The sequence below is a fragment of the Tursiops truncatus genome, chromosome 16 (genome assembly GCF_011762595.2).
Source record: "Tursiops truncatus isolate mTurTru1 chromosome 16, mTurTru1.mat.Y, whole genome shotgun sequence".
NCBI classification, from domain to species: Eukaryota; Metazoa; Chordata; class Mammalia; order Artiodactyla; family Delphinidae; genus Tursiops; species Tursiops truncatus.
In genome coordinates, this window is record NC_047049.1 from 72,760,084 (window position 1) to 72,786,549 (window position 26,466).

Below are 26,466 nucleotides of genomic sequence, written 5' to 3' on the forward strand. Positions count from 1 at the left end.
GCGTGGGGAGCAGCCCTGGCTCGGAGAGGGAGGCCAGCGCGGCGGCCTGGGGAGCTAGGGGTGGGGCAGCGGTGCCTGCCTGCCAGTGACCAGAGAGGGTGACACCTGGCCACGGTCCCCGCCAAGGCAGGAAGGGCCAGCTCCTCCCCCCGGACTTCAGCCTCCCTGCCCTCCAAGGGTAGGACTAGCCCAGCAGGCGGGGCAGGCCACCCCTGGCCAGCAGGAGGGGGAGTGCACCCACGGCACTAGCTTCTGAGGCCTCGGGCCGGCAGGTGTGCGTCACGCTGATGCCTCAGAGCCCCCTTCAGACGCGGCCAGCTGCCCCGGGCAGCGAGGAAACTGAGGCCCAGAGGGCTGCAGACTCTCCCGGCCTCATGAGAGCCTACAGCAAAGCCCGGCTGCAGTGCGAGGTGGGGACCCTCAGCCTCCATCACACTGAGCCCCCAGACTGCTGCCCAGCATCTGTGTCTAACAGGCATTTCAAATCCACGTGTCCAAAAGCAAGTTCCAGGTCTGTCCCCAAACCCCACCCTCCGAGCCCTTCCCCGTGCTGGTCAGTCTCTCAGGCGGAAGACTGTTCTCCACAGCGTCCAGAGTTGACCCTCCTCCCCTCCTCCTCTGCCATCACTTGACCTGAGCAATGTCTCCCAGGGTTTTGTCATGGCAAAACCCACTGATTGGTTTTTAGATCTTTCCCTTGCTGGGTCTCCACACGGCGGCCACGGTGACCTTCACCCTGAGTCAGGTCACTCCTTTGTCCGGAGTCCCGACGCCTCCTGTCTCACATGCTGCACCCTGGGCCCCCAGGTGTGTATTGTCTGGCCAGACCACTCCCCTGCTGATCACCTTCCCCTACACTGGCCTCAGGACCTTGGCACCTGCTGTCCTTTTTGCCTCGAACCTCCCTCTTTTATCCCAGGAAGCTGCACAGCTAACACCATCAGTCTGTCTCAGGGCCCCTCCCCGAGGCCGCCTTGATCACCCCCCGCACACTCAGTGTTCTCCTCCTGGTGCTGTTTTTCTCCATAGTTTCTCTTCTCCCACTGGGATGGAACCCCAGGAGGCAGGGCCTTCTGTGTCCAGATGCCTGGAATGAGGCCTGGTATGCACAGAGCAGGTGCTGAAGAAACATTTATCAGACACATTGATCAGCAGCTTCGGGGCCACTGAGGAGCCTGCCCGCCCGCCTGTGCTGACATCTAATGACCCCACTCCCGGCCCTGCCGGGGCTCAGGCTCTGCACCTGCACGCAGGCTGCAGGCAACCTGGGAGGAGGGCCTGGCGGAGGTGCCTTTGATGCCTCACGGCCTCATTCTTTTCTCCCAGGAAACTATGCCCCAGACGTCTGTGGTCTTCTCCAGCATCCTCGGGCCCAGCTGTAGTGGACAGGTGCAGCCCGGCATGGGGGAGCGAGGAGGTGGGGTCGGCAGCTCCGGGGACCTCGTCTTCCAAGACGGACGTCTCATCTCCGGGTCCCTGGAGGCCCTGATGGAGCACTTGGTCCCCACAGTGGACTATTACCCCGATGTGAGTGCCCCGTGACTGGTGGGATCGACCTGGGCTCCCGGGGAGGCTGCTGCTGGGATGGAGAGGGAGGTCCCCCATCAGTCAGAGCTGGACGGAGAGGCACGGGAGGCGCAGGGCAGCAGGGAGCCCCGGCCCTACCTCCTGTGCTTTCCTGCTCCCTGCCACCCTGGCCCCCAGCCTAGGAGAGGGGAGCCGGCAGCGACTTCCCTGCTGTCCCCAGGCAGGTAGGAGGCGACCCTGGAGGAGCAGGAGGGGTCTAAGGGGCAAGGCCAGTGCTTCAGGGTCCTGGTGAGGGTCCACCCGTCAGTGTCCTGTCTCTGAGCTGGAAAGTTTGTTTTGTGCATGAACCGCAGTGGCTCAGAATGAAGAGGGTCGGCCCCTCCGTGCCCTCCTGGGCACACGCGTGTGCGGGCAGGACGGGCCTTTGCCAACCCGTATCCTCCCTCTTCATCTCAAGGTGACATTGGCGCGTTCTCGGAAGAGCGAGAAAGAGTTCCCTTGTCACTTGTGGCTTCCCTTCCGCCTCCAGTAGATGACGTCTCATAGTGGCAGTGGGGCTGTTACCTGCTCCCCTATGGGTGCCCCCTCCCTCCTGAGGGCAGGGCCCTGCGCATGGCCTCCGGGCGACAGATGGGGCTGCGAGGGAGGGTGGGGAGGAATTGCCCCCTTTACCCTCCAGCTGGGTTTCCGGGACTCCTGGCCGCCCCCCCCACCCCCACCAGACATATCAGGCCTCCTCCCTCCCTCCTGGGGCTCTGTCCACTCCTCTGTCTGTCCTTCCATCCACCCCGGAAATCCTCTCAGGGCCTGGCTGGGGCTGGTGGTGCCGATGTGGCAGCTGAGGTCCAGGCGGCAGAGCCGGGGAGAGGGGACCCCAGGCCCTGAAGATGTCTGGAGCAGGACCGCGGTCCCCCAGGGGCTGGGACCTCCAACCCCAGTGCTGGTCTGTGCGACAGTGGCCTTGTGTGGCGGGGGGAGGGGCCTCCCCTTCTTCAGGCCTGTCCCCGGGGAGCCTCAGCCAGCTCACCCAGTGTTGTCCCCAGAGTACTGTGCCCTGGGGTCCCAGCCGGCTTCCCAGGAGAGAGCCAAGGGGCGGTGGAGGTCGAACGGGGGTCCAGCTAGGCATCAGCCCGGCTGCCGAGCACCTGGGCTCCCCGCCTTTCCCTCACGGCCCGTGCCCTGCAGACGTGGGCGGCTGGGGACACGGCGCTCCGTCTGTCTCCCTGCTCCTCCTGCCTTGGGCTCTCCTCTGCCCCTGGCTGAGAGCTCCAAGGTGTAACAGGTGCAGCCTTCCTTCACGCTCTGAGCCTTCTGCTCAGGAGGGGCCCCTGAAGGTCCCACCACTGACGGGCCGGGCCCCTGGAGCACCCGTGCTGCACAGCCCAGGGACACCCTGCTGCTCCAGGGAGAGCCTCCCCAGCGGCCTCTGAGGGCTGCATCGGGGCAGGGAGGGCCTGAGGGCCGAGTCCCGATCTGGGAGGCTGCGTTAGGCTGGAGCACAGAAGACCTGCTCCTTTGGGCCTGGAGTGGAGGCCGAGAGTCCTGGGCCCCCCCGCCTGCAGCAGCCATGTGGCAGTAGATCACTGTCTGAGTCGAGTCTCCGGGAGACCCCAGGCAGCCTCCCCGCCCCCAGGTCCGCCCTGTCTGCAGGCAGGGGCCTGGTAAATCCCACGTCAGCCAAAAGCTTCCAAGAGCCCTGGGCTCTGCTCCCTGCCGCCTTTCAGCCCAGACCAGGTGCACCCCTCAGCCTGCACCGCGACCAGGTGACGAGGACGTGCGGCCTTGGGACTGCGGGGCCCTGGTGTGGCAGGTGGGGACGGGGCCCACAGCTGGCTAGTGACCACACAGCGGCTTGCAGCAGCTCCCAATGTGGGGTCCTGGGGCCAAGGAGGCCCCCACCGCCCCCCAGCCAGGCCCTGCCCCACTGAGCAGTGAGGATCTGTCACAGAGCAGGCTGGGCGCCTGGCCTGGGGAGCACCGTGGGCCAGGCCACAGGCCCACACAGGCCCGGAGACACCGCCAACATCCAGGTCCGGGTTTAGCTCCCGGCGTGGGGTAGGGGAGCATCCCAGCTGAGTAAAACCACTGGGACCGCTTGTCAGGGATACCTCTGAGAGCTGCTGCAAAGTGGGGTTTGATCTGTGCCTTGCACGGTGGGCAGGACTTGGGAGCAGTGAGAGAGGAGGAAGGGCATTCGAGGTGAGGTAACCACGCAGAAGGTGACGCTGGGCCCGGGAGGCGGGGACCAGGCGGAGGAGCAGGCCGCGGCTATACCTGGGGGCCATGCCGGGCCCGACTCACTCTTCACCCTCTGTCTCTTTCCTTCAGAGGACATACATCTTCACGTTTCTCTTGAGCTCCCGGGTCTTCATCCCCCCTCATGACCTGCTGGCCCGCGTGGGGCAGATCTGCCTGGAGCAGAGGCAGCAGCTGGAGGCCGGATCTGATAAGGTAAAGGTGAACCCCCGGGCTGCTGCCCGTCTCCGTGCCCCTGGCTTCCCCGCTGGCTCATGCTTGGGAGAGAATGCTGCTCAGGACGGGGCCTGGCTGAGCCCGGCCCGGGCCTCTCCCTGCTGGGGGCAGGTCTGCTTGTCTGGCCTCCTGACATCCCTGGAGCAGGCCTCCCGGGGGTCTGCAGGGGCGCCCACCTCCCAGGGCGCTGGATGGAACTGTGGCTAGAGGAGGAGGGTGGCGGCTGCTGGACTGGCCCCCTGGGCCCGCCCGGGTCTCCCAGGATGCCCCCACCCGGCCCTCCAGGGCTCCCCGGCAGCATGCAGCACCCTGCATGCTGTGAGCCAGCGGGTGCTCACACCCCCTCCCGGGGAAGGGCCATAGCAGACAGTCCTGCCGGCTCTCCTGCTCAGTGCCAGACACTCCGGAAGGGAGGGTCCGGCTCCAGCTGGTGGAGAAGCAGCCTGGGTCACTGCTCCCTCCATTCCCTGGATGGAACTGTGGCTAGAGGAGGAGGGTGGCGGCTGCTGGACTGGCCCCCTGGGCCCGCCCGGGTCTCCCAGGATGCCCCCACCCGGCCCTCCAGGGCTCCCCGGCAGCATGCAGCACCCTGCATGCTGTGAGCCAGCGGGTGCTCACACCCCCTCCCGGGGAAGGGCCATAGCAGACAGTCCTGCCGGCTCTCCTGCTCAGTGCCAGACACTCCGGAAGGGAGGGTCCGGCTCCAGCTGGTGGAGAAGCAGCCTGGGTCACTGCTCCCTCCAAAGGGGGTGGCGGGCAGCACCCTCAGGCTAGAGTTTTCAGAGACTCAAATAGGGCTGTTTTTCACTGTCATGTCTTCTGATTGAGTCGGGCTTTGGGCAGTCAAGATGGGTAAGAAACCACAGCTCATCCCTGAGGCCCTGGGGCAGGCCCGGGGTCTGGTGCGGAAGCAGGGCTGGTGGGCGTACTGTCAAGGTGCTGGCAGGGCCTGTTCCGGATGACCTTCCCCTCTACCAGGCTGGACCTCCTGCCTCTGGAGGTTTGCAGCAAAGGTCTGTGACATCTGTGCCCTCTTCAGTCTCCTCTCCAGAGGGGCGCGTCCCTGGGTGTGCTGGGCAGGGACAGAGACAGGCACCCATTGCAGCCCGGAGATCAGGAAAGGCTCCTGAAGGCGTGGGTGGGGAGAAGCCAGAACAGTGTGAGTGGGAGATGAAATTCTAGGCTGAGGGTCAGCAGGGGGACAGTAGAAGCCTGAGAGGAGCCTGGGGTGAGCCCTCCCGCCTTCGTCTGTGATGACAGGCAGGGCAGGGCCTCTGAGAAGGGAATGCAGGGCTGTAGTTCCTGCTGAGTGCGGGGTGCAGCGGGCACCTGGGGGGAGTGTCAGCTGGGTGGAGGCAGCGGAGCAGAGGTGGGTGGAGGGGGGCAGGTAGGTGTAGGTGTGGGGAGTTGGGTCATGAAGGAGCTGGGCCCTGAGGGTAGTCAGGGCCGGAACGGTCCAGGGTGGCCAGGCAGGCACGGGGATCTGGTCAGGGCCAGGCAGGAGCCAAAGCGGGCATAGGAATGGTTTAGCGTACGTGAGCCAGCGCGGGGCTGGGCCTAGAGGACTGGCCGGGAGAGCATGGCCAGGCATCCCGCACCCCCTCCTTGGACTGTATGTGCGTGTGGACCTGGGCCAGTGGGAACTGGGGAGAGGATGCCTGGTGTGTCTGCGGCCCTTCCCAGCACTTGCCAACCTGCTTTTTACCGAGAGAAGGTGGCTGGGGTCTCTTGCTTAACGTTAATGATTTTGCTTGGTTTTCATCGTGTCCTTTTTTATGGGTAACTTCTAATTACAGCAAATGAAACTAATTTTCTGTGTCACGGTAGTGATAGGACAGGTTCTTTGAAAATGAATTTAAGTGAAAAAGAGAGCTGGCTTAAGGGGAATGTGAAGCAACGCAGGAATGACAAAACCGCAGGTGGACAGGGTGAAGGATGTCTTTACCCAGCAGCTCTCACCCCAGCGTCGGGGCAGAGGACACAGGTCCTGTGGGGGAATGGGTCAGAGGTGTTGCAGAAGTGGGGGTGCTTGTACCGCTTGTCATCTTGTCGCCCACTCTGGAGGGTCAGGCCTTGCTTTATCCCCCGACCCCCCCACCCTCCCCAGGCCAGGCTGAAGTCCTTCTCAGCCAAGATCGTGCAGCTACTGAAGGAGTGGACAGAGGCCTTCCCCTACGACTTCCAGGACGAGAAGGCCATGGCCGAACTGAAAGCCATCACCCACCGGGTCACACAGTGTGACGAGGTGAGGTCCTCCTCGGAGCCTGGCAGAGTTCCTTGTCTGAGGGAGGGGTGGGTCTTCAGGGACAGCTCTGTATGTGGTCCCCTTTGCTGTCACTCTCCCAAGAGGACTGCTGGGTGGCTCCATTTGCCCCTCAGCCCCATGAGGGCCGCTCAGCTGGCCAGCAACCGGCCAGACTTGCCCTTGGCATCCTGCGCACGTGGGAGACCCTGTGGCCCGAGTGGGGTGATCCCAGGCCCCACCTTCTCCCGCTCTTTGGGTGGGTGGAGTGGGGGCCTAGCGAGAGGCCTTGTCCGTCTTTCCTGGCTCCCAGCTCCCGCTTGGTCTGCAGCGTTGAGACGGGCCCTCCAGAGAGGTTGGTCCTGCCGCCGGCCCCCATTGCGGGAGCCTGGGCTCCGTGTGCTCAGCACTTTCTGCCTTCCTGAGGGCTCAAAGCCCAGGGAGAGTGGGGCAGAGCCAGGGCTGCTCCCACCCAGGGAAGGAAGGCTCCTAGTCCTGGAGGAAGCCCTTCCGGAGTCCCTCGTCCCTACCGTGGGCCCCCCCTACGGTGGAAAGGCCACGAGAAGTAGCTCAGCTGGCCGCCACCCAGAAAGCCATGCTTTTCATACCCAGAAGCCTAGCCCTGGCTTTCAGCTCCCTTCTCCTCAGGACGGCTGTGGAGTCACCCTCCCCTGCAGCCCTCGGCAGAGCCCACACTGTGCCCTACTCTGCCGTCAGAGGCCCAAGTGCTCATGGCAGGTCTGGGTAGGGGACGTGGGCTCAAAGTTAGACGCGTCCCTGGAGATGAGATGGGTTCCTCCGGCGCGGTGCAGGTCTTGCTGCCAGCCCAGGCCAGCACCTTCTCCACCCCCGCCCCTCCCAGGAGAATGGCACGGTGAAGAAGGCCATCGCCCAAATGACGCAGAGCCTGCTGCTGTCCCTGGCTGCCCGGAGCCAGCTTCAGGAGCTGCGTGAGAAGCTCCGCTCACCGGCCATGGACAAAGGGCCCATCCTCAAGGCCAAGCCGCCAGCCGCGCAGAAGGACATCCTGGGCGTGTGCTGTGACCCCCTGGTGTTGGCCCAGCAGCTGACTCACATCGAGCTGGTTAGTGCTGCAGTGCGCCCTTCCCAGAATGGGCTGGGGCGTGTTCACTGATGCTCACGCTGGCACCTTCCCAACATGACACCACAGGGCCTTCCCCTGCCGGCCGGACCGGGGTGTCGGGAAGCCCGCTTGGCAGCCCCAAGCGCTGCCTCTGGCGGCTGTGTGTCCACCTGAGCAGAGGGTTTCTTGGTACCTGGGTCCCCAGGATCACGGCAGCCCCATGTTAACGGGAGGGGCTGGGGCGATGGGGACTGCAGTGGCCTCAGGATGGAAGAGCAGCTTGGGAAGAGGTGAAGGGTTTCAAGGGGGACGGCTCTCCCCGCCCCGTCCCCTCATCCTGCTTGTGCCCGGGCTGGGCAGGGGCCCTGCACATAGCAGCCGCTGCTGAGGCTCTCGCCTCCCAGGGGAGGGCCTTCCAGACCCTGGGGTACATCTGGGGGGCCTGCCCACTGTCTGGGTGCTCTGATCGAGGAGGGGCCATGGCTGAGGGGCACGCCTGCAGGGAGGTCGTGACTGCTGCTCTGACACGCCCTCCATGCTGCGTGTGGGGCCTGCCTGAGGGTGGCAGGCTTGTCACTCCTCCTGGGCTGTCTCCCCGTTTCATCCAGGAGAGGGTCAGCAGCATCCACCCTGAGGACCTGATGCAGATCGTCAGCCACATGGACTCTCGGGACAAGCATAGGGTGAGTGGCTGCGGCGTGCTCCAGGGTGGCCGGGGGAGGGTGCGGGGGCCTTGCCCAGACGCCTGAGCGCCTCCGGAGTGTCGGGCCTCACAACCTGACGATGCACGTAGGTCTGGCCTTGCAGCGCCTGCCCCACAGCTCAGTGGACAGCCACGCAGGGTGCTGCATGCTGCCAGGGAGCCCTGGAGGGCCAGGTGGGGGCATCCTGGGAGACCCGGGCGGGCCCAGGGGGCCAGTCCAGCAGCCACCCCCCTCCTCCTCTGGCCACAGCTCCTTCTGAGGGCTCTGAGGGTGGGGCTGGGGCGGCAGCTACGGGCAGGGTCCTCGGGCTCCCTGTGACCTGCTGTGTCCCCACAGTGCCGAGGAGACCTGATTAAGACCTACAGCCTGGAGGCCTACGACAACTGGTTCAACTGCCTCAGCATGCTGGTGGCCACCGAGGTGTGCCGGGTAAGTGCCGTGCAGCGCACACAGCAGCAGGGCCGGCCTCATCTCCTCCTGACCCCACCGTGCCGCCTGGGGCTCTGACCCCTGTACCCCGCAGGGGACGGAACTTTGCAAGTGGAGATAGGAAGTTTTTATTGCCAGGGCCTTGGGAGCGCCAACCCCCAACAGTAATGCCTTAAATTACAACAGAGACCCATCCGGGGAGGCAGCCTGTGCCCAGCATGGCCTGTCAGCTCATCTGGGTCTCCCTTGGTCCTCTCAGACTACCCTCCCGCCTCTCTGCCCAGCATCGAAAATGCCACGGCTGCATTTCCTGCCTCTGCAGCCTGCGAGAATCCCTCCACCCCCGGCATGACAGCTCTGAGGGCCCAGGGCAGCTCCCTCCTGGGGAGGCCCCTCCCTAGGCCCAGGGCACTGCCCTTTGGGGGCTGGTGTGGTAGGGGATGACCCCTGGTGGGGACCGCGCTGAGCAGTCTGGCTGCCCTCCAGGTGGTGAAGAAGAAGCATCGGACTCGCATGCTGGAGTTCTTCATCGATGTGGCCCGAGAGTGCTTCAACATCGGGAACTTCAACTCCATGATGGCCATCATCTGTGAGTGTGCGGGCCCCAGGGGCTCCCCCTCCAGCACGGTGTGGCCCATCTCCTCCCGCCCTGACCCTAGCTGTCGCCCCCCCCGCAGCTGGCATGAACCTCAGTCCTGTGGCAAGGCTGAAGAAAACCTGGTCCAAAGTCAAGACGGCCAAGTTCGACGTCTTAGAGGTAGGCACCCTGTCTTGTCCCGAGTCAGCCTGAGGAGGGCTGGGCGTCCCATCACGCTCTGATCCCTTGCTGAGGGCCTGCTGCCCCGAGTGCCGTCTGATGTTGGGTGTGTCCGCTGACCTGGCCGCGGCGCCCCCAGAAGGCAGGTAGCCCATGCTCTCCTCGGCCCTTGGGCCTTGAGTCAGAACTGGCATCGCCTAAAGCAAAGCTTGGGGGAAAGATCAAGGAGTTTGTCGGCAAAAGCAGGCCGACAGCCCCAGGTTGGGCAGTGCCGACCAAGCAGAGACTGGCCTTTTTCTCGTTCGACTTCCATGGTCTCGGACCGTCTGGGGGGCCCAGGGGCTGAGAGGCGAGTCTACAGCCTTGACCAGATGTATTTGATCAGAGAATCCAGTTTTTGCAAGTGTGTGTCTTGTGGAGCTGGTCAGGTTTGGGAGGTGTCTGTGAAAGCACAAGGGCAAAGGAAGGTTTTGAAAGGAAGGAGGGGAGACCCAGACTTAGCAGGGCAGGGAGGAGGTGTGTGTGAGCTTCAAGATTTCTCTACAGCTTGCCCCGTGATGCCTGGACCCAAAGCCAGAAAGTCCCAGCCCAGTGCTCAGACACGTGCCTCTGGGCTTCCTTCCCCTGTGCTCACTCCTGGAGAGGCGGCCTCTTCTGGTGACGGTACAGGGCCACCCTGAGCTGTTTCCTGTAAAGGGGCCTCCTGAGCAGCTCTGAGGGGTGCAGGGGGAGCAGTGCCCACCATATCCTCCCGTCTGCCCACAGCACCACATGGACCCATCCAGCAACTTCTGCAACTACCGCACAGCCCTGCAGGGGGCCACACAGAGATCCCAGATGGCCAATAGCAGCCGGGAGAAGATCGTCATCCCTGTGTTCAACCTCTTCGTTAAGGACATCTACTTCCTGCACAAAATCCACACCAACCACCTGCCCAATGGACACATTAACTTCAAGGTCAGCTCAGCCCCCTTGTGGTCTGAGGGGAGGGGGCCAGGCTGTCCCAGCACAGGGTAGGGCAGACTTCCTGGCCTTGCTTTAGGACAGGCAGAATCCGTCTGTGCCATGAGAGCTGCCAGGCCGAGGCCCTGTGGCAGAAGGGCCTTTTAGGACTGAAGGCTCCAGGGTGGGTCATGGGTGCCGTGACCTCAAGGTATGAGGGTGGCCCCAGTTCTGGGTGGATGATCTGGTTACAGTGCTAGGAGCCCGAGGGCCCCAGAGTGAGATCCTGGGGTGTTCTGGTTGGTGGGGCTGTGCTGGGTGTGGCTGGGACGCCTGCCTCAGCCTGGAGTGACAGATGAGGGGCTTCTTGGGGGTCATGCACAGCAGAAGCACAGACCTGGCTGCAGCCCGGTGGCTCAGGCGGAGGGCAGGACTGAATGGCCTTGGAGACACCGGCTGGCCCTGTTGTACAGAGTACTTCCACGGCTACGGAGTCAGCTTTGTAGGGCCACCGTCCAGTCTCTCTGGGACCAGGGAAATGATCAGCTGACCAAAGCCAGAGCCTACGTCCCCTGCCCTAACCAGGGTTTTCAAGCTTAAGGTGACAAATGAACATCCAGTTGGTCTTCTGCCCCTTCAGAAATTTTGGGACATCTCCAGACAGATCCATGAGTTCATGACATGGACACAGGTAGAGTGTCCCTTCGAGAAGGACAAGAAGATTCAGAGTTACCTGCTGACGGCTCCCATCTACAGCGAGGAAGGTGAGGTCCACCTCTGCACACTGTAGAGGTCACCCTGACTCGGGCAGGGTGCTCTTCCAGGGTTGTTATTCCCATGCTATGCTGGGGAAGCTCAGCTCACAGGGGTGAGTGCATGAGGGTGGGCCATGGATAAGGACAAGAAAAGATCAGGCTCCCGAGGCCACTTGAGAGAGCCAGTACGTGGTTGGGCCAGTGCTGCAGAACCAGGAAACGTCTGAGTCCCCAGGCAGGTTGCCAGGAACCCCATGCAGCAGAGGCCTGTGGACCAGCCGAGGCCCGAAGTTGCTGCCCCCTTGGTTTAGGAGTTCGTTCCCGGGCCTCGCTCCACCCTGGGAGGGAGAGTTTGAGAAGGGATAACTGGGGTGGGAGGCAGACTGACCGGGTGTGGACATGGCTTCTGCGGGGCTTCTCGTCTCTCAGCTCTCTTCATCGCCTCCTTCGAAAGTGAAGGTCCCGAGAACCACATGGAAAAGGACAGCTGGAAGACCCTCAGGTAGGAGAACTCCAGCAGCAGTCCGGTGAGCCCCCAAGACCAGCCCCATACCAGAGTCTACAAGGAAGGGAAAGGATGGGGTGGGGGTAGGCATGATGGGTCTGCCCTTTTGAAAGGCGGCCGAGGGCACCTCTCCGCAGACCGGGGAGAGGAAGGCATCCCCGGTACAGGCTGAGGACTTGGGGTTTGAACGTCCCTGACCCCTCCCTCAATGGGCGGTTCTAGGCAGCCGGGCCTTCCCCTAGTAGCACAAGCCTGCCCTCTGCTTGCTCAGGGGAAGGGCCTGCCCGCCTGACCACTTCCTCGTTCCCTGCTCACCTTTAGGACCACTCTCCTTAACAGAGCCTGAAGGCACGGATGCAGCCTGCAGACGCTGGGATTAAGCACACCTACGTACTGAGTTTTAATCTTGAGTGATAATGGGCTGAGATGCGGCCTCACTGGTTGGGGTCCATTTTGTACATAACTTTTATGAAAAAAAAGAAGTAATTATTTCATGCATCAACCTTTGGCACTTAAAGCTTTTTGTTTATGACAGGGCAGGGCCCTGCTTTGGGGAGGGGTGGGGAAAGAGTATCATGGGAGATGGCATCCATGATAACATCTTATTCTAATGAAATGTAGATTTTTATTTTCTACTTTTGATTATTAACAAACATCTTACAAAAAAATACTTAAAAAAACCCAACCAAAACCAACGTGAGCCCTGCCTCCTTTCCAGCCAGTGTCTCTGATGTCGGGGTGAGTGCCTTAGAGGGTTCTGGCAGGCCCGTTCTCGCCTGCAGCCAGTGCCGCTGGAGGCACCGGGGAAGCTCTGCCCTCAAAGCGCAGGCCCACAAGGTTCTGGCAAGAAGGGCTCGGGTGGCCCGGAGGTCTCATTTGCGTACTTCCAGAAGTGAACCTTGAATACGGGCTTTCCAAAGTTTACATTTTCATTTTCCTTTATCAGGGATTTATGGGGGTTGGGGGGAGGGCAGGGGGACACCTGGCAGCATATTTTCTGTTGGAAGATGTCTGGCAAATTGTTCTTCACCTACATTTTAGGAAAAGAGAAAATCTAAAATAACGTAAGGAGGGAGTCATGGAATTGTCCGTTTTCCAGGCTGTAACTTTGACACACTTACTTAGCTGTAATGAAGCGAATACAAAGTATAATTAAGGATGGGGACGTATAAAGCCATCTTGAAACTCAAGTACAAAGTCAAAAGAAGCAACTTACAAATCAGTATCCTCCTTCCCTCTGGGTGGGGGATTGAGCTCCCCTAACGGAGTGTGAAACATGGAAGGTTAGCCAGGCCAGTATCTGCTGGAGCCCACTCACGTAAAGCTGCCCAACATTTGGAGGTATTTTCCACACCCGAACTCGAGGAGTACTCTCCATTTTCTGACTTCCCGGCCATGGGACAGTGACAGCCCTGCTCCCTCCAAGGCCAGAAATGGGCAATCCATGCTGACTGTATCTCCCTCATGGCGGGGCTGTCATTCCATCCAAGCAGATTTGGAACTACTCACCCTGTTTCTCTCCACATGGCTGGCTTCCGCCGGAGCCTCCAGCGGGCAGGCCTGGGTAAGGACAGTTAGTTGCTAATTCCCAAAACTCCTAGGAGAGCCTGGAGATGTGAAGGCGAGGCCTCAGGGGGAGGTGGCTCCATGATCCGCTGCTCATGTCGCCCTCAGCCCAGGGTGGAGCAAGGATATTTACACTGTATTGTCACAGTGTTTTTGCACTTTCCAGACGTTCTAGATAGTACATATTGTATATTGACAGTACAGATTGCTTTGTTTATGTATTTGAGATAAAGAAAGGTTTAAAACTTGAGAATATATATTTGGAATACAATGTTAGAACCTTTTCTGTCCATGTGTTAAGGAGCTTTCAGATCAGTGTGCGCTTCACTTGGTCATCAGTTCTAGTACCGACCTGACACAGTGCTACATTTGCTACTTTATTTTCCCAATTTGACACATACCCTATGATGTTTTGGTATTTCGAGATGAACTCTGCGTATAAAGCTGTACTTTATAATAATAAAGGATGTCAACTGTTGGTGTGACTGGACGTACTTGCATCAATAAAAGAACATGTTGCTCCCCTCGTGTGCCTGTTCTCTGTGCGCGGTTCTGTGTTGGCAGGAGGCTTGGGGATGCCAGGGCCAGGGGGGAGGACGAGACTGCCAGGGCCACCACGGGCCTTTCAGAGATGGAGCAGGCAGCTCTCACCTCCACATTCTGACAAAGGGCTTTTCAAATAAACATTGCAAAACAAAACAAAGCTGTATAAGAGGCATGTTCTCTGCTGCTTTGCTTTCCTCAAAGAAAGATCCAGAAGGATATCACTAGCCCCTTGAATTACATGGTCATGTCAGTTCAGGAAGCCTACCTTAAACGACTCTCAAGGTTCCTTTACTGCAGGGACTAACAAGAACCTTCAGTGTCCACGGGTGCTGAGGGTCTCTCCGGGGGCTGGGGACATTGGGGAGTGCCTGCCGACGTCTTTCTGCTGCGCGGTTCTCCTTCCGTTTCAATGGGTCACGCTTAGGAGCACTAAATAAAAGGGATTTGTGGAGGGGCACACGAGAGCTTGTGGCACTGAAGGAAAAGAACTGAGACACTGCTCTTCTCTGGCCTGTCTCCCACTGCCACCCTGTCACCAGTGCCCAGGCTGGATGAGGTCTGCCCACGACAGCTCGCCAGACCTGGCTCTGCTCCTCCAGGGCCAACTCAGCCTGTTCGAGCAGCAGCACCCAGCAGAACACTTTCTGTGCTGAGGGGGTATTCTGTACTGCATCACCCAGTACAGTGCTGCTAGATACACAGAGGGACTGAGCCCTGAAATGTGGCCAGTGCGACTGAAGAACAGAACTTCTAAACTTACATACGTTTAAATAGCTAGTGGACAGAAGGCGAGGCCTTTGGGGCCTCATCACCTGCTGCTGCTCCACGTGCCTTGCGGAGTAACAGCACACAGTAGGTGCTCAGGTGTTTGTGGAGCAAACTAGGACCCCTGTGAGGATGCCTAAGTGACTTCTGGGTAAGTGACAACACTTTTTAGGTCCTTCCATGTAAGGGCCTCCTTACTTTCTTGGTAAAGTTACTTTTGCAAGTTTCTACCTACCTCAGCTGAAGAAGGAGCAGCACATCATCTGGTCTGCATCTTGGATGTGGAGCTGGGAGCAGGACGCGAGCTGGCTTGGCTCGGCACGGCCCTGTCCTTCACCCATGGGTGGTTCCTCCAGGCAGTGCTTCTCAAGGTGTGGGTCCCAGCCTGGCAGCAGCAGCAACACTGGGAACTTGTCTGAGATGTTCTCTGGGCCCCTGTGCAGACCTGCTAAATGGGAAACATGGGAGCGGGGAGCCCAGGCAAGTTGGAGAAGCTCTCCTGGTGGGTAGGGTTCTGCAGGACATGGCTCCTGCCCACCTCTCCCAGGGGCACGCTGCTGCTCGGGCACTAGACTCACATGCTGTGCACGTGCACCTTCTCCAGTACACTTGCCACCCCATTCTCCCACACACGTTCTCTGAGCCTCCTTACATCTTCCTGGTGAGTGGCGCTCGTGCTCCTCCGGCCTTGCCCCACCATCCACACCACATGCTGTCGGCATCCGTCTCGCGCACTAGGGCCTCAGCTCTTTCTGTGTAGAAGCCTCTTGGCGTGTAGCTGTGTGGCCAGCGACCAGCGCAGTGTGCAGCTCCTAACGCCATGGGATGACTGAGGGTTACCACCTTTCACTTTACACACACGTTTCAGGGGCAAACCTGTTAAAAGCATCAGATGTGACAGGAAGATAAGCTAAGAATCTCTACTAAGGCCACAGAGACTTCTGTGACAAAACTAAGATTTTTATACACCTATTACACCTACACATTTGTAAAACGTGTCACGTTCCTCAGGGAGGCAAGACGGGGTAAGTGGAAGAGCAAGGAATCGAGAGCTAAACTCTTCGGATTTGAGTCCTAGTTTCCAGTTCCCAGCTGGGTACCCTTGGACAAGTTGTCTGCCTTTTTAAGCCTCCATTTTTCCCATGATTAAAATGGAATTACAATACTCTTGATATCATGGGTTGTTGTAATGTTATATGGCAGAAAGTGCAATGCCTACTGCATTAGAAGTGGTGTTAGCTGTGTACCAGCAGTGGCACGCCTGATGAAACTGAATGCCACTTCTCCCACAGAGAGAGGAATCTTCTGGGAAAAGTGAAGCAAAGGATTATTAAGTGCCCTGCTCAAAGGAACAACTCAAGTCCTGGTCAATACAAATATATTCTAACATTACCAAAGAATCATTTAAGTGTCAAATATAACCAACATATAAACATATATGAGAAGAGGGCTTCCCCTGGTGGCACAGTGATTGAGAATCTCCCTGTCAATGCAGGGGACATGGGTTCAAGGCCTGGTCTGGGAAGATCCCACATGCCGCAGAGCAACTAAGCCCGTACGCCACAGCTACTGAAGCCCGCGCGCCCAGAGCCCGTGCTCCACAAGAGAAGCCACCGCAATGAGAAGCCCGTGCACCACAACAAAGAGTAGCCCCCGCTCGCCGCAACTAGAGAGAAAGCCCGTGCATAGCAATGAAGATCCAACGCAGCCAAAAATAAATTAAAAAAAAACAAAACTAAAAATCTTAAAAAAAAATAGAAGAAATTCACGCGAAGTTGGGATGCAAAACTACTTTCTAAATGAAAAACTTACTATCCACCTATAGGCTGGTAACCTTAGATCATGCCAATATAATTTCTATCTTTATTCTCAAAAAGGCATTCATGATACTAGGAGGAAGGTGGAGGGCTGCTGCTCAAACCCCACACGCTTCTATCTCAGCATACCCAGGACTCTCAGGTATGGATCTTCAGCAACAATGTTAAGGGGACAATGTTGTCAAGAATATAAGAAAGTTTAAGTTAAGCACCTGTTCATTTCTGGCAGCATGAAAGACTAAGTGCGTGCCTACTGAAATTGACTAATAAACTTATGCAAAACTTTAACATCCAAGTGAGAAACCCAGAGCTTCACTTTCCAATCCACAAGGGAGATAGAGAAGGAAGTCCAGAACTTGCTCAAGAAGAAGGGTCAAATAGGAGACCCTAGCCCATAAAGCTGACATCCCAAAAAGCCACCCCTCAGTGTAACAGTGAACTTGAAATAAAGCACTCCTACTCCAACCCCACCGAGGGGGTTAAGGAAGATTGCCTGATTTGAACCTCGGCACTGAATGGAGATGGGGAAAATTTGCCCCTGATAATTTATAACCACAAGTCAGTGAGTTTTACAAAGTTTTGCAGCACAAATCACACTGGTCAAAAAAACTTTAAGCTGAGAATTTAGTTTAACATGGCCCTGAACTGGTACTGTCCTTAAGTTACTCAGCAGAAGCAAACATTCTAACCTATATTCTAGTTTTAAAAGTCTCTCCTTAGCTGTGTCTAATATTCTGTTAAACCCACCTATTGGATTTTAAAAATTCATTTTCATTTCTAGATGCTCTATTTGGTTCTTTTCCAAATCCATTTGGACAAAATTCTGTATAAATTACCAGAATGTAACACAGAGAAACAAAGATTGGAAAATATGAAACAGGTTTAACGTATGTTATCAGAGTTACAGAAGGAAAGAGAGAGAGAACAAGGCAGAGACAATGAAAATGAAATAGCTGAGAATCTTCCAGAATTGACAAAAGACAATCCAAGAAGCCCAAAGATTCTGAAGCAGGATAAAAAACAAAAAACAAAAACAAAATCTGCACACAGACATATCATGGTGATACAAAACAGAGATAAAGAAGAGGTTTTAAAGACAGCTGGAGAAAAAGAAGGTTGATTACCTTCAAAGGCGTTATCAACTGTTACGCTGATAGCTTACTTCACAACAGAAATAACTGAAGGCAGAAGACAGTGGAATAATAACATCAATGTGCTGTGGAATTAAAGAAACCTGAGCTAGAGTCAGAGTTGGGACAGGCCTGGAGGGGGAGTTCTCATACCTAGCTACACATCACCAATTACAGAGAGAGCAAACATCTCCATCACAGAAAGGTGTTGCCCGCTTTACCACTAACCAGGAAGAAGAAAACTTCTCTCCCCTGAGCACAGGCCAGCCAGTCAGAGACTACAGAAGCCCACCAATGAGAAGCCTCCATACTTTGAACTCCCAGCTTCCTCCAAGGGACCCTTGGGTTAATACAGTCCCTCCCAATTCCCCCTTTTACCTTAGAGAAGCAAGTTTCCTTTCCTTGCTCTCTGATTTGCCTACGGTCCACCGTAGTTCACATACCCAGAATTGCAATTCCTCTGGCTATTCCCGAATAAACTCGCTTTTCCTGGTAAAATAACTGATTGTAGTATTAAAGTTGACAGTGCTAAAAGATTTCTCAACCTAGAATTCTCAACACTTCAAAAAATATTTCTTAAATGAGATAAAGATATTTATACACTAAAATGGAGTTTGCTATCAGACCTTCACTAAAAGAAATGCTAAAGGATGAATCTTGACTCCTACTGCATACTATATAAAAATTATTTCTATATGAATCATAGATCTAAATATGAAAGGCAATACAATAAAGCATTTAAAAGAAAACATGAATGTTTCTTCTTTACTTTGGAGTAGGAAAGGTTTTTAAAACTGGACACCAAAACCACTAGCCATAAAAGAAGGAAAACCGATCAACTGGACTTTATTAAAACTAAGAACTTTTGCTTATTAACAGATAACATTAAGAGAATGAAGAACAGTCCCCTGCCTGGGAGAAGATATTTGCAATATATAAATCTGACAAAAGACTCATATCCAGAATATATAAGTAACTCCTACACACCAATTTAAAAAAAAGCCAATTAAAGAAAAAGGGCAAAAAAATGGAATAGGCATTTCACAAACAAGATATCCAAATGGCCAATAAGCATATGAAAAGATACTCAACATCATTTCCCTGATGATAAACTACACTAAACTCAAAAGGAGATAACTGTACACACCCAACAGAAATTAAAGAGTCTGAATTAAAAACACTGAAAATACTGTGCTGGGGAGAATGTGAAGCAACTGGGTCTCTCATATGTGGCTGGCAGGGGGTCAGTTATTTGGAAGGACTGAGAAAAATTTGCCAACACCTGGCAAGACTATTCAAGAAAAAAGAAAAGCACAAATAAACAGTATCAGGAATGAGAAAGAAGCTATCACTATAGATCACATACATATTACACAGATAACAAGAGGAAATGGCAAACAACTTTGTACATTTCATCTAAAATTTCAAATTTATCAGGATAAATTCCTAGAAAACAGCACCTTACCTAAAAGAACTCAATCGAAACTGACTAGAAGAAACAGAAAATCTGAACAGTTCCACAATCATTAAATAAATTGAACCAGTGATCAGCGATCTTAGTATATAGAAAAGTTCAGGCCCAGGTGGCTTTCAGGAAGTTTTGTCAAATATTCAAGGAAGAAATAATTACAGTCTTACAAAACTTTTCTAGAAACAGAGTACAAAGGAACACCTGTAACTTATTTTATAAGCTAGTAAAACCTTAATAGAAAAGCCCAAGGGTGAGAAAGGAAGTATATACACAGGCAATCTTACTCATGAACACAGATGAAAAACACCTGAAAAAAGTACATATATAATATACACCCCCCCACAAATATATACAAATATGTAAATAAATATGTGTTTGTGTATGCATGCAAACCAAATCCAGCAATGTATAAGGATAATATAACATATCATGACAGATTGGCACTGACCCCAAGAATGCAAGGGCAATTAACCTAATTCATCAACTTAACATATTAAAGATGGGAAAAAATCATATAATTATCTCAAAAGATATAGTAAAAACATTTGACAAATGCTCTCAAGCATGATAAAAACTTGCCAAGTAATAATAGAAGGTAACTTTATTAACTTAATAAAGGGTATCTATAAAAACACCTATAGCAAATACCATACTTACTGATGAAACACTGAGAATGTCTCCCTTGAAATAAGAAATATGGGCAGGAAGTCCTCTACTATCACTCCAGTCAACACTGCACAACAAATCCTAACAAGCACAGTAAGACAAGAAAAATAAAGATATAAAAATTGGTAAGAAACAAAACTTCTACTACTCATAGATAACAGAAAAATGCGAAAGAAACTAGAAATACATTATTACAATTGTGCTCAGCAAGGCAACTGAACACAAAAATTAACACACAAAAATCAGTCTGATTTCTAAATACCAGCAATAGACAATAAAAATAAATAAAAGATAGTTACAATGGCATAAAAAATGCAAACTACCTAGAAAAAAAATCTCAAAAAATAATACACAAAAATCCACTGTGTGAAAAAGTATAAAACTTAATTGAAAGACAATAAAGACCAAAATAGATAAGGTCATGTTCAAGGATCAGATAAAGATGTACATTTTCCCCAAAGTGACCTTATAGATTCAATGAGATTCTAATAAAAATTCACAAGTTTTCATTAAAGTTAGCAAGCTTATTCTAAAACTTATATGAAAGTACAAAGGCTGCAAACAGCCATGACAATCTTCAAGAACAAGGTGAGCGGATTAATTCTCAGAAATTATCAACTCCTATAATGTTACAGTAATATTAGACTGTGATGTGATAACGTGGTGAGAGACAGCCTAATCTGCTGAACAGATGAGAGCTCAGGAGCAGACCTGTGTGTGTATGACATCTGATGGATGAGAGTGGTTTTGCAGATCTGTGGGTAAAATATGGACTTCATAGTAAGGCGACGCTGGAAAAAAGTGAAATGCAATCCTTACGTCACATAATATACAAAACCTCTTCCACTTTTATGACTGGGAAAAAGCAAAGCTACGTATGAGGTATTTAGAAGATAATACAGAACAATAGCTTTAGGATACCCTTCTCTATTATGAGGTCATAAATCAGTAATAAAAAGAAAACATAAAGGAAAAAGATTAATTGAACACATTAAAGTTAATTTTTATTCATCAGAAAGTACCATCAACAATGGGAAAAGACAAGCCACATCCTGGGAGAAGTTACTTGTAAACATTTAACCAACAAGAATTGGTACCCAGAATATGTGAAGAATTCCTATGAACTTATAATAATGGGCAAAAAGACTGGAAATGAAAATTATAATTACAATTCATGCCTAAAGTCCACTAGATTAGCAAGAATTAATAAGTCTGACAAAATTAAGTATTACCAAGGATGCAAAGTGAATCTCTTACAGTGCTGGAGGTGGTCCACTTCGGAAAGTAAGTTGAACGTACACACAACCGATGACTTAGCATCATTACTCCTAGAGAAATTCTCGCACACTCCTAAGAGACACGCACAGCAGTATTCACGACAACATTGCTTGTGATAGCAAAAGCAAATAAGCAAACAAAAAAAAAAATGATGAATGATCCAAATATCTATCAACAGTAGAATAATACTACAGTATTTTCATTCAGTGGAATACTAGTCAGTAATGAAAATGAATTAATTTTGAGATTAACATGAGTGAACCTCAAAAACAAAATACTGAAAGTTAGAGTATAATGAAATAATATGCATACAAATTCAAAACAGGCAAAATAGTCATTGGGTAGAGATACATACATAGTTGGGAAAACTGTGAAGAAAAATGAGTGAAAAACTCACAAAAATCAGGATAGTGACTATTATGGAGAGAGTGAGGTGAGGGTATGTGATCGAGAAAGGGCACACAGAGACTTTTCACTGGTGATGTTCTATATCCTAATCTGAATAGCTGGTGCACTAGCGTTGGCTTTATTATTCTTTAAAGTACACATTTACATGTCATACACTTTTCTGTATTTATGATATTTTACAACAGAAAGAAATTAACTTATCACATTTTCATTTAACCTTCGGTAATAAAATACTTTATTGGTACCTTTTACTGTCAAAAACAGAGTAATGTTTCCATTGCTTAGCTTCCATCTTTAAATGAAAAGCTTTTTTTTTTTTTAAAAAAGGAAAAAAAATCATTTGATTCTGTCAAAAAACCAGCTACAACTCACTTTTGCAAATAATTAGGTTCTCTCACTTTAAATACCTTAATTCACTGGTCTTCACAATAAATAACTGTATATAAAAGGAGACAATGGCCTGAACAATTTTGCAGAGAACATTTTACACATCTTAAAAAACTAAGCCTAAATGCTACCCCAACTAAAAACTTGTAAGAATATTTAGTAAGAGTTATTATAAAATTGAATTCATGTAGCACCAAGAAATTTGGGATTTATAATATTTCAGATGATATGATTTACTGAGAAAAAAGAGTAATGATTTGTCTTCTATGAATTTTCAGGAGTTTCTATACAAATAGAAAGAATTCAATATAGGTCCCTTTTAAAAGCCAAAGGTTCAAAAATCTATGCATGCCTTTCACCATATCTCCAATTTGTGGATCTAGCAATTGACCATATGGTAAAAGATCCATGTGTGATAAATAACACAGTACAGTCATATCTGAATATAATTTCTTACTCATCTTGTCTCCTTAATATAATTTACACCTCAATTAAAACATCATTCTATCTGCAAGTTATATATTTCTCTAAAATATTCTGTAATTCAGATTTCCATTTAGACAAACTTCCCCTCCTCCCCTTTTCTCAAATCAGTATGATCTTATGGTATACCTCATTAAATTGTTTGGTTTTTCTTCCTTCAGTGAAACTCCTCCTCAACTCAAAGTATTATAATAACACAGATGTAGCTTAATTAACATATTAGAAAAAAGAATAATACATACATTATGGATCCATGCTAAATAAGACAATACAAAGCCAAAAACACACGACACCATGCTATGCTCATCTATTCTGAACCACCACAAGAAGGCCCTGATACGGCCCTGGCTCATGTAAACTGATGTCCCAGACACCCCTAGTGTCCTACACTCCAGCATAATTAACTGTTCTGTTAAAGACGTTTCCATGTTTATTTCTGTTTGTTCAAAACAGTCTACAGCAACTTTGACTCCTAATCCTGAACATGATGCTAAATTTGTAACACATTATATTTTTAATCAAGCCACAGATTATAACCTTAGTATTTTCTACTATTACCCATTTGTTTAAAAACAGACATTGAGGGGGCTAGGCAACAACACAAAGTTGATGGATTTTTGTCTCTGCCTTCTCTTGATTAGTTGGGGATTTTAGATGTGTCATTTAATTATTCTCTGCTTCAGTGAAAAAGGATCCTTTAAGCAACTGCCCAAAGATCTTAATTTAAAACCAAGTAGGTTGACTCAGTGGTCGGTAGGTGAAGAGCCCTTATCCACACACTCCATCCATAACACTCCGTCCTCTCTTTGGGAACAGGATGCTCCCGACCCACCTTCAGCACAACACATTCCATCCCTCAGCCCAGACGCAACCAGGATACACATCAGAACATGAAGCCGGGTAAAATTAACTCAAAGCTACTCTTAGAACAAATACCAGATTTTGATTTGTCAATGATTCCATAGTGAAGTATACTCACAAAACAGAGACTTTGCATTGCAAAACTTGCTTTTTCTTCTCACACTAAGTTAAATTGCTAAAGTAATGTCAGCAAGAACACAAAAGATAAGCATGTCTTCTCTGAAAGAGGCACTGCATCTGGAATTGGAATTAAGGCTAAATAGTGCTGGTTTGTGGTTCAGACTAATGTGTCACTGATGACATTAACCAACAGATTCGCTATTTGTCCTGTATGCCTGTTTGTGAAGATGCGTCTCTATCTCCTCCCTGAAGACCAGCATTCCCAGGTGCGAGTGAGAGGCCTCGTTCATGGCTTTGGACTGGATGCACATGCGGTACTGCTCGGGTGTCAACTCATCAGCACAGCGTTTCTCGTGCCAGAGGTGGAAAAGACCAGGAACCGGAGTCCGAATCACAATCAGGTCACCATGTAAGTATTTTCGATAAAGATGAACATCTTCTCCACCCCAACCTTTTACTTCCATATCAAATCCACCTGCAGGATCAAAACTCACACTGTTAAGTAACTGCCTGGCAGCCAGAGCACAGTCAAACCTGATAAACATTTAAACATTCTGCTTCAAATGAGATGGCACGGTATAATCCAAAGACACCTGAAGTAGAGGACTGACATCCTGGTTTAGAAATCCAGTTACCAGCTGACGTCTAGAAGCTCACAATCTGTTGTTGAGAGTATCAAAATGAGATCAAACATTTGAGAATACTTTGTAAACTTCAGAGTTCTACAGAAAACCTCTAGAAAGTCAAATAAAGGAGAAGGAAACATAAATCACCCACAATATCACCACCATTAATGTTTTATTATGTTTTCTTTCTATCCTTTGAGATCCAAGTTCTTCTGGGTCACAGAAAACTTTCCAGAGGGGAAAACAGAAGAAATGGCCAAGGTGGACACATAAAGTTGAGAATGGGCACACAGATGATTTAAAGCCATGGAAGTGGGTGAAATTACTAGAGTTTACAGGGAAAACAGGGCCCAGGTCTAAATGCTAAGAAATGTCAATATCTAGAGGGTAAACAGGCAGAGAAAGACAAGTCAGCAAAACAGACTGAGAGGCGGCCCCAGAAGAAGGAGAAAATTCTGGAGAATGTGCTATCACAGTAGTGAAGTGAGGAAAGCATCCTGAGAAAGAAATGGTCAAGTGTGTGCTGCTCAATTAAGAACTTAAAAAGAATCAAGTAGACCTGGCAATGTAAATGTCACTTAGAGCCTTACTTAGAGCAAGGGAGATAGAGTTCACACTATTTTCAAATTGGTTTAAGCTGAACTAACTTTAAAGAAGCATGGAGAATACAAACTATTTTGAGTTTTTTGAAAAGCTAGAAAAGATTCTTAAAAATGGAGAAAAAAATTAATTCTTTAATTAAAAGCTAGGTTTCCAAATTATGTCTTTTGTCAAATAATTCTATGTCACTTAATTTCACTCTCATAGGATGACAATAATCCTGAGATCTCTGAAAAATATTACTTTAAATAGTCACAGCTTTACTAAATGCTATGTCTGATTATATCTTGGCTTTTCTTCCTTGTAGATACGAATAAGCTCCTCAAATATTGGAGACGGTATAAAAATAAACAGAGGACTTCCGGTTTCTGGTCCAGCATGTACAGACCTTAGAAGTCATCACTCCATCCTGACAACAAGTAAAAAGTTGAACAAACTGAAAACTCAACAACTCCTTTCAGATCCCTTGGAGAAATAAAGTCACAGGGCAAACTGTGAAGACACAGATAGGTGGGTAAGACAGAATCACAACTATTAGGGAAGAAATGGACTAGTAGAAATCTCCAGGGGAACCAGTACTGGGGTAGGAAAATCTGAACTGTAATTGATGAATTGCTAGAGGCTCAGTGGAAAAGTCTAAGAGTTGAAAATTCCAGAGAGGCCTGCACACTTTTATGAGTTTTACCTCTAGGTCTACCAGGTTCTCACAGTGAAGACTGGAGAAAAATCCCCTAGTGCTTTCAGAAGGAGGGGGAAAGTAACCATTCTGAAATATGCCAGGGCATTTTGTTCTTCTTAATAAGGCCTGTGTTTAGGAAAAACTATTTTACCAGAGTCTAACCTATCTGGGGGAAGGGATATACCCAACTCCAGCCCACTCTAGCCATCCTGTCCCACCTAAGATTGGGGGCTGTGTCTGTGAAACGATTGTGAAGTTCATGGTCCAGGCTCACTAAAGATGGACTGAGGCCTTATCATAGGACTACAGAATTCTTCCTCTTCTCCCACACCTTACCATCACTAAAGGCCTAGTTACTGCAGTTTCCTTTACCCAGTACATCATGTTCAGCTATGAGGAAAAAAATTAGGCAAACTAAAAATCAAAAAACAGTTTGAAGTGAGACAGGCTGGGACCTGGGACCCTTTGCTGCAGTGCTTACACCTGGACACACCTCTCCTCGAAGCAACAAAATACAAAGAAACCGTATGGGACGAAAAATAACTGCATGAATGCGCAGTTGGGGCAAATTATGGATAGAAAGATACAAAAGATCGAAAAACCCAACTGCCACTTCTAAAGAGCCTGGAGCAAAAACTGGGTGTCAGGAGCAAAAGCAGGGAACTGCGCATGCAGTCAACCCCACTCAACCCCACCAAGGGGTGGGCAGACCATCTAAGCCACCCCCCCTCTCAACCCCACCAAGGGGTGGGCAGACCATCTGCACTCAACCCCACCAAGGGGTGGGCAGACCATCTAAGCCACCCCCCCTCTCAACCCCACCAAGGGGTGGGCAGACCATCTGCACTCAACCCCACCAAGGGGTGGGCAGACCATCTAAGCCACCCCCCCTCTGCTCCGACCCCTGGACACACGCCTACCCCCACCCCGTATAAGGAACAAGCTCGCCCTGCCTCAGCGAGTGAGCAAGCAAGGGAACCTGTCGTTTGTTCTCACTCCCCGGCTGCTGCAGCAGGGGCCCCAATAAAGCCTTGCATGAATTTCTTGTCCGGCCTCTAGTCAACTTCTATTGATTGGGGAAGGCTAAGAACCCTGGTCAGTATCAGAGAGAAAGAGCAAACGTCAGAACCAGACTCAGATATGGCAGGGATGTTGGAACTAAAGGACTGTGAATTTAAAATGACTATAATTAATATGCTAAGTGCTCTAATGGAAAAAGCAGACAACATGCAAGAACAGGTGGTTAATGTAAGCAGAGAGATAGAGATCCTAAGAAAGAATCACAAAGAAATGCTAAAGATAAAAAGCAATGTAACAGAAATGAAGAATACCTTTGAGGGGCTCACTAGTAGACTGGACTTGGCTGAGGAAAGAATCTCTGAACTTGAGAACAGGTGAATAGAGACTTCTAAGACTGAAAAGCAAAGAGAAAGAAGACTGGGGGCGGAGGGTGGGGAGGGGAAGAAAAGAAAACACAGAACAGAATATCCAAGAACTATGGGACAACTACAAAAGGTGTAACATATGTATAATGGGAATACCAGAAGGACAGGAAAGAGGGACAAGAACAGAAGCTCCAAATGAAAGAGGCTAAACTGCAAACAAGTGCTGCTGAGAGGGCAGGGGCTCCCTTTCTCACCCAGCCC

At 51.0% G+C, this 26,466-nt stretch overlaps 2 protein-coding genes across 17 annotated transcripts in view; one reads left to right on the forward strand and one right to left on the reverse strand.

The window, feature by feature from the left end:
* RASGEF1A (RasGEF domain family member 1A) overlaps nucleotides 1-13,507 on the forward strand; it is a 276,356-nt gene extending 262,849 nt beyond the window's left edge. For 10 of the 11 annotated variants that reach the window (XM_073793596.1, XM_073793593.1, XM_073793591.1 and 7 more), the window contains 12 exons: nucleotides 1,327-1,527; nucleotides 3,856-3,978; nucleotides 6,107-6,244; nucleotides 7,104-7,325; nucleotides 7,934-8,008; nucleotides 8,366-8,458; nucleotides 8,945-9,047; nucleotides 9,136-9,215; nucleotides 9,981-10,172; nucleotides 10,798-10,921; nucleotides 11,342-11,414; nucleotides 11,739-13,507. In XM_073793596.1, the coding sequence (XP_073649697.1) occupies nucleotides 1,333-1,527; nucleotides 3,856-3,978; nucleotides 6,107-6,244; nucleotides 7,104-7,325; nucleotides 7,934-8,008; nucleotides 8,366-8,458; nucleotides 8,945-9,047; nucleotides 9,136-9,215; nucleotides 9,981-10,172; nucleotides 10,798-10,921; nucleotides 11,342-11,414; nucleotides 11,739-11,763 (1,443 nt within the window). In that variant the 5' untranslated portion in view covers nucleotides 1,327-1,332 and the 3' untranslated portion in view covers nucleotides 11,764-13,507. The remainder of the gene's footprint in view (nucleotides 1-1,326; nucleotides 1,528-3,855; nucleotides 3,979-6,106; nucleotides 6,245-7,103; nucleotides 7,326-7,933; nucleotides 8,009-8,365; nucleotides 8,459-8,944; nucleotides 9,048-9,135; nucleotides 9,216-9,980; nucleotides 10,173-10,797; nucleotides 10,922-11,341; nucleotides 11,415-11,738) is intronic. The other variant, XM_033842221.2, reaches the window with a different exon arrangement.
* Nucleotides 13,508-20,360: 6,853 nt separating this feature from the next.
* The window catches only part of CSGALNACT2 (chondroitin sulfate N-acetylgalactosaminyltransferase 2), a 49,997-nt gene continuing 43,891 nt past the window's right edge, over nucleotides 20,361-26,466 (reverse strand). For 5 of the 6 annotated variants that reach the window (XM_073793587.1, XM_033842213.2, XM_033842214.2 and 2 more), the window contains one exon: nucleotides 20,361-23,390. In XM_073793587.1, coding sequence (XP_073649688.1) covers nucleotides 23,098-23,390 — 293 coding nt within the window. In that variant the 3' untranslated portion in view covers nucleotides 20,361-23,097. The remainder of the gene's footprint in view (nucleotides 23,391-26,466) is intronic. The other variant, XM_073793588.1, reaches the window with a different exon arrangement.